Raw genomic sequence first — 7,473 nt, forward strand, 5'->3', positions numbered from 1 at the left:
ACAACAAAAGTTTGGTTTTCAAATGCCCTTGTTCCCTCATATAAATGAAGACTTCTTGCAGAAATAATGAATCCAGGGCTGGGTGAGGAAAAGCACAAAATGAGCCTGAAATGTTTTGGTTTGAAAGAATGTAAGGAGACATGAAAGAAGAATGGGGACATGTCAAAAGGACACAAGAGACAATTTGAAGTGGTTCTTACTTGACAAATCTAGAAAAATGTGGGCATTAAAATAAGTAAGAGAAGTAATATAATAATAATAATTCATTGAGTTATTTTTGGTGAAGTACTATCAATGCTTCAGGGAATTCAATTAAAACACAAATAGAAATCTTGTTTTAGAGACTTACTCCTACCAGCAACATCTTTATAGTAAATAATCTCCAAGTAATTTTCGGTCTGAGATTGATGGTTGGGAGAAACCACTGACAAAAGAAGGAGGCTCCCCAAGACACTTAATTTGTATATGGGATTAAAATCTCATTGAAAAGTGACATTCCCTGAGATGTAGTCAAAATCATTTTGTAAGATTTTAGTTATGTTCAAAACACAGTTAAAACCACTGGAAGAAAGCAGAAAGTGAAACAGATTTTCAGGAATTTCATCACTAGATTACTTTCTGGAAGCATCCATTTCTTCCCAAACCTGTCATGGAATTCTAAGAAGTTTCTCTTTTTCCCAGCACTTTAATGGCTTCAGTACCCTCAAAGAGTCTTGCTTCAGCTTCCTGTTTCCTAGCATTAGAATCAATGAGTGTCCCCAGGGATAGAGGAGTCTGGTTGTTAGACCAATAATGAACAGCAGTTTGTTTTCAGGCATAGTACTACTACCTGATATTTGTATGGCAGTGCCTACAAAATACAAGATAAAGAGGATGACAAAAGACACCAAAATCTTCATTGCTTTGATATGTGCTTCAGTGCTGGGATCTCTGAATCCTGTGGCATTCAATCGCATCTTTCTGTTGTGTCTCCAAAGGGAAGTGATTAATAAGAAACATGTAATCAGGCATAGTACAAAGACAAGAATGACTCCAATATTGAGCAGAATCTGATTTGTCAAGTATTCACTTTTATGCATGGTGATCAGCCAGGTTGTGCTTCTGTTCTTCATAATATTATTAGTACTAGGCTTTGCAATGCTTGGAAAAGCAAATAACCATGAAATAAGCAAGGACCCCATGAAAAGGAGAAGAACCCTGTTGATGTGACACTTCAGCCAGAGAAAAATGCAGTGGGAATAATTGGCTATCTTCAGGAAATAGAAGATGCTGAGGCTGGTGGCAAACCAGATACTTGATTGATTCATAATTATCCATAAGTAAACTATATATTGACTAATATTACCAGACAAATATATATCTGGAAAAAACATCCTTATATATGCATCTGTAATTATCATCCATATCAGGCAAAATCTGGAAGAGGCTAAGCCAGTGAGAATAAGGCTGACAGTAGAGACCTTCTTGCTTTTCACACAGTCAACGCAGCTTACAACTCCAATAAATCCATTCCCTAAGACCCCCAATACTGATTCACTGACTGCTACATAAATGAGGAGGCCTTCCACTATATTCAGCATGTCTGCCAATCCTTAATACTATTTCTGTTTCATTAATTTTTGATTACCTGCTGCAGAAAAAGGCAGGTATTGCTGCTTGAAGGCAGGACGATTTTCTTCTTTTTCATTTCATAAAGACGAAATGGACCCAATTATTTCCTTGTTATGGAATCCAAAATAGCCTCACAGAGACCCCTCTACTTATGGACATAAAAGGTAGCTAGTCTACAGAACACACATCCAAACTGAACGCCTACCCACAATTTGTTAAGATGCAAATAAAAGTTTCTGTTTCTTGGAGTCTACTTGTCCTCCTGAGACTATTTTGCATTTGTTACCCTGAATTGTGCAGTAGGAATGCTAGACACATACTTACAGAAAACAGAGCAGAATAGAAACATAAATTGGACTTTATCATTTTTTAATGTCAACAGTGACATTGTCATTTACATTGTGTTAATAATGACAGGAGGCTTCCCAGGTAGTTCAGCAGGTAAAGAATCTGCCTGTAATGCAAGGGATGCCAGAGACTATGCTCGATCCCTGGGTCAGGAAGATCCCCTGGAGGAGGGCAGGCAACCTACTCCAGTATTCTGGCCTGGAGAATGCCATGGACAGAGGAGACTGGTGGGCTATATCCCATGGGGTCACAAAGAGTCGGACACAACTGAGCAACTAAGCACAGCACAGCACAATAATGACAGTTTAGATATATAAAGCAAAAACAGTGTATAGAAGAGATGAATGAATTTAGCCATTGTAAAGCAAAGCTGCTTCTTTGAAAAGATCAATAAAATGGATTAGCCTTTAGTCATACTGACTAAGGGTTTTCCAGTTGGCTCAGTGGTAAAAAATCTGCCTGTAAATGCAGGAGTCTCAGGAAATGTGCGTTTGATCCTCGGGTCAGGAACACCTCCTTGAAAAGGAAATTGCTACCCACTCCAGTACTTTTACCTGGAAAATTCCATGGACAGAGGAGTCTGGCTGGCTAGAGCCCATGGGGGTCACAAAAATTCAGACGCAATTTAGCACCTGAGCGTGCATGCAAGCATGCTAAGAATTAAAGAGAGACCAGAAGTGAAATGCAGTATCACAACTGATCCCATGGACAGTTAAAGGAATATTAGGAGTAATTCTATGTCTCCAATTTGATAAATTAGGTGAAATGTACCAACCCTTTGAAAAACATCCAATGCCAACACTCACACAAGAAGAACTAGGAATGTGAATAGGTCTAATCCTGTTATTAAAATGAAGGGCTAATCAATAACCTTCTAAAACAGAAAGCAACAGGCCAAGGTGGAGTCATGGTAAATTGCAACAAACTTTTAAGGAATATAGCACAGGCGGTTGCGACATGGTGTGCCATAGCGCGGCCGAGAGGAGCCATTCCACGTCCGAGGTCAGGGGCAGAAGCCGGGAGGACCCCATGCCCGAAGGCCAGCAGCCAAGAGGAGTTACCCCAAGTCCGAGGTCAGGGGCAACGGCCGAGAGTACCAGACTGCCACGGTGCAGGAACGCGAGAGGTGCTACCCCACGTCAGAGGTCGGGGAGGGGGGGGGCGGCCGAGAGGAGAGACCCAGCATCCGAGGTCAGGGGCAGCGGCCAAGAGAAGCTACCCCATGCCCCCAATGCCCGAGGCCAGGGGTGGCGGATGGGGGGAGCAACCCACGCCCAAGACCAGGGGCGGAGAGGAGAGGAGTTACCCGCATCCGAGGTCAGGGGCGACGGCAGGGAGGACCTACCCCATGCCCCTAAGCCTGAGGCCAAGGGCAGCGGCAGGGAGGAGCAACTGCACGTCCAAGGAGCCGTGGCTGCGTGGGCGCAGGAGGGCCTAGAGGAGCTATCCCACAATGAAGGTCAGGAAGGGCAGCGGTGAGGAGATACACCTCATCCAAGGTAAGGAGCAATGGCTGCACTTTGCTGGGGCAGCTGTGAAGAGATACCCCTTGCCCAAGGTAAGAGAAACCCAAGTAAGATGGTAGGTGTTGCAAGAGGGCATCAGAGGGCAAACACACTGAAACCATACTCACAGAAAACTAGTCAGTCTAATCACACTAGGACCACAGCCTTGTCTAACTCAATGAAACTAAGCCATGCCCATGGGGCAACTCAAGAGGGGCGGGTCATGGTGGAGAGATTTGACAGAATGTGGTCCACTAGAGAAGGGAATGGCAAACCACTTCAGTATTCTTGCCTTGAGAACCCCATGAACAGTATGAAAAGGCAAAATGATAGGATACTGAAAGAGGAACTCCCCACGTCAGTAGCTGCCCAATATGCTACTGGAGATCAGCGGAGAAATAACTCCAGAAAGAATGAAGGGATGGAGCCAAAGCAAAAACAATACCCAGCTGTGGGTGTGACTGGTGATAGAAGCAAGGTCCGATGCTATAAAGAGCAATATTGCATAGGAACCTGGGATGTCAGGTCCATGAATCAAGGCAAATTGGAAGTGGTCAAAAAAGAGATGGCAAGAGTGAATGTCAACATTCTAGGAATCAGCAAATTCAAATGGACTGGAATGGATGAATTTAACTCAGATGACCATTATATCTATGACTGCGGGCAGGAATCCCTCAGGAGAAATGGAGTAGCCATCATGGTCAACAAAAGAGTCTGAAATGCAGTACTTGGATGCAATCTCAAAAATGACACAATGACCTCTGTTCGTTTCCAAGACAAACCATTCAATATCACAGTAATCCAAGTCAATGCCCCAACCAGTAACGCTGAAGAAGCTGAAGTTGAACGGTTCTATGAAGACCTACAAGACCTTTTAGAACTAACACCCAAAAAAGATGTCCTTTTCATTATAGGGGACTGGAATGCAAAAGTAGGAAGTCAAGAAACACCTGGAGTAACAGGCAAATTTGGCCTTGGAATACGGAATGAATCAGGACAAAGACTAATAGAGTTTTGCCAAGAAAATGCACTGGTCATAGCAAACACCCTCTTCCAACAACACAAGAGAAGACTCTATACATGGACATCACCAGATGGTCAATACCGAAATCAGATTGATTATGTTCTTTGCAGCCAAAGATGGAGAAGTTCTATACAGTCAGCAAACACAAGACCAGGAGCTGACTGTGGCTCAGACCGTGAACTCCCTATTGCCAAATTCAGACTGAAATTGAAGAAAGTAGGGAAAACCACTAGCCCATTCAGGTATGACCTAAATCAAATCCCTTATGATTAGACAGTGGAAATGAGAAATAAATTTAAGGGCCTAGATCTGATAGATAGAGTGCCTGATGAACTATGGAATGAGGTTCGTGACATTGTACAGGAGACAGGGATCAAGACCATTCCCATAGAAAAGAAATGCAAAAAAGCAAAATGGCTGTCTGGGGAGGCCTTACAAATAGCTGTGAAAAGAAGAGAAGTGAAAAGCAAATGAGAAAAGGAAAGATATAAACATCTGAATACAGAGTTCCAAAGAATAGCAAGAAGAGATAAGAAAGTCTTCTTCAGCAATCAATGCAAAAAAATAGAGGAAAACAACAGAATGGGAAAGACTAGGGATCTCTTCAAGAAAATCAGAGATACTAAAGGAACACTTCATGCAAAGATGAGCTCGATAAAGGACAGAAATGGTATGGACCTAACAGAAGCAGAAGATATTAAGAAGAGGTGGCAAGAATACACAGAAGAACTGTACAACAAAGATCTTCACGACCAAGATAATCACAATGGTTTGATCACTGACCTCGAGCCAGACATCCTGGAATGTGAAGTCAAGTGGGCCTTAGAAAGCATCACTAAGAGCAAAGCTAGTGGAGGTGATGGAATTCCAGTTGAGCTATTCCAAATCCTGAAAGATGATGCTGTGAAAGTGCTGCATTCAATATGCCAGCAAATTTGGACAACTCAGCAGTGGCCACAGGACTGGAAAAGAGCAGTTTTCATTCCAGTCCCAAAGAAAGGCAATGCCAAAGAATGCTCAAACTACCGCACAATTGCACTCATCTCACACGCTAGTAAAGTCATGCTCAAAATTCTCCAGGCCAGGCTTCAGCAATATGTGAACTGTGAACTTCCTGATGTTCAAGCTGGTTTTAGAAAAGACAGAGGAACCAGAGACCAAATTGCCAACATCCTATGGATCATCAAAAAAGCAAGAGAGTTCCAGAAAAACATCTATTTCTGCTTTATTGACTATGCCAAAGCCTTTGACTGTGTGGATCACAAGAAACTGTGGAAAATTCTTCAAGAGATGGGAATACCAGACCACCTGATCTGCCTCTTGAGAAATTTGTATGCAGGTCAGGAAGCAACAGTTAGAACTGGACATGGAACAACACACTGGTTCCAAATAGGAAAAGGAGTTCTTCAAGGCTGTATATTGTCACCCTGTTTATTTAACTTATATGCAGAGTACATCATGAGAAACGCCGGACTGGAAGAAACATAAACTGGAATCAAGATTGCCGGGAGAAATATCAATAACCTCAGATATGCAGATGACACTACCCTTATGGCAGAAAGTGAAGAGGAACTCAAAAGCCTCTTGATGAAAGTGAAAGTGGAGAGTGAAAAAGTTGGCTTAAAGCTCAACATTTGGAAAACGAAGATCATGGCATCCGGTCCCACCACTTCATGGGAAATAGATGGGGAAACAGTGGACACAGTGTCAGACTTTATTTTTCTGGGCTCCAAAATCACTGCAGATGGTGACTGCAGCCATGAAATTAAAAGACACTTACTCCTTGGAAGGAAAGTTATGACCAACCTAGATAGCATATTCAAAAGCAGAGACATTACTTTGCCAACAAAGGTCCGTCTAGTCAAGGATATGGTTTTTCCTGTGGTCATGTATGGATGTGAGAGTTGGACTGTGAAGAAGGCTGAGCGCTGAAGAATTGATGCTTTTGAACTGTGGTGTTGGAGAAGATGCTTGAGAGTCCCTTGGACTGCAAGGAGATCCAACCAGTCCATTCTGAAGGAGATCAGACCTGGGATTTCTTTGGAAGGAATGATGCTAAAGCTGAAACTCCAGTACTTTGGCCACCTCATGCAAAGTGCTGACTCATTGGAAAAGACCCTGATTTTGTGAAAGACTGAAGGTGGGAGGAGAAGGGGATGACAGAGGATGAGGTGATTGGATGGCATCACCGACCTGGTGGATATGAGTTTCAGTAAGCTCAGGAGTTGGTGATAGAAAGGGAAGCCTGGTATGCTACCGTCCATAGATCACAAACAGTCAGACAGGACTGAGTGACTGAACTGAACTGATTCATCTTATATTTTATCTCTACTTTCATAAAAAAATTTTAATTGAATTTGATGGAGAATATTTAGTATTCAATATCAATCTTTGTTTCCTACATTCACTCATTTTTAAAACTGTTTTCTGTTCTTGTGGGTACTAGGGAATGCTTTCAAATACTATATACTGTTTTGCTGTTGTTTCAACCTTTTTAAAAAGTTTTCTACTTTGCTTACTCAATGTTAAACAGTAAGCCTTCAAACAAGTCCAGCAATTTTCCCCTGTAACTGCTAATACACTTTAGATTATCTTATTTTTCATTTTACATGAATTTAGGTAATCCCTGTGTTATCAAAGTAGACAGACTGTAACCAACTTGCTGACCCAGAAATCCAGAAGAGCAGGGCAAGTTGGTTCTCTTGGCGATTCCAGTAGGGGAACTTCTTTTTCCATGTTATCTCTCTGCTTTTCAGGAACTGCTCAGATATGCATGACAGGAGACAGACTAAATGTAATCCTGTTCTCTGGAAATAATTTTGAGGTGTCTTACATCAGTTATTTACACATCAATATAGAGCATTAATTTAGAATAATGCTGCTTTGGGATAACATTTCTTCATTCCTTCAAGAATCAACTCTAGTACATTCAAATGATGAGGAACTAAAAAGTTGTGGAAAAGAATGAGAAATAATTTCATGAAT

The 7,473-nt window shown here is 41.9% G+C and overlaps 1 protein-coding gene across 1 annotated transcript; it reads right to left on the bottom strand.

Annotated features, from left to right (window-relative positions):
* Window positions 1-647: 647 nt before the first annotated feature.
* On the bottom strand, window positions 648-1,580 carry LOC129641405 (taste receptor type 2 member 10-like). Its single transcript, XM_055566135.1, has one exon. The coding sequence runs from the start codon at window positions 1,578-1,580 to the stop codon at window positions 648-650; it is 933 nt and encodes a 310-aa protein (XP_055422110.1).
* Between the last annotated feature and the right edge of the window lie 5,893 nt (window positions 1,581-7,473).

This window comes from Bubalus kerabau, chromosome 1, assembly GCF_029407905.1.
Source record: "Bubalus kerabau isolate K-KA32 ecotype Philippines breed swamp buffalo chromosome 1, PCC_UOA_SB_1v2, whole genome shotgun sequence".
Lineage (NCBI taxonomy): Eukaryota > Metazoa > Chordata > Mammalia > Artiodactyla > Bovidae > Bubalus > Bubalus kerabau.

Coding starts and splice junctions, on each gene's coding strand:
- LOC129641405 (XM_055566135.1), bottom strand. CDS start 1,580: ATGCTGAATATAGTGGAAGGCCTCCTCATTTATGTAGCAGTCAGTGAA.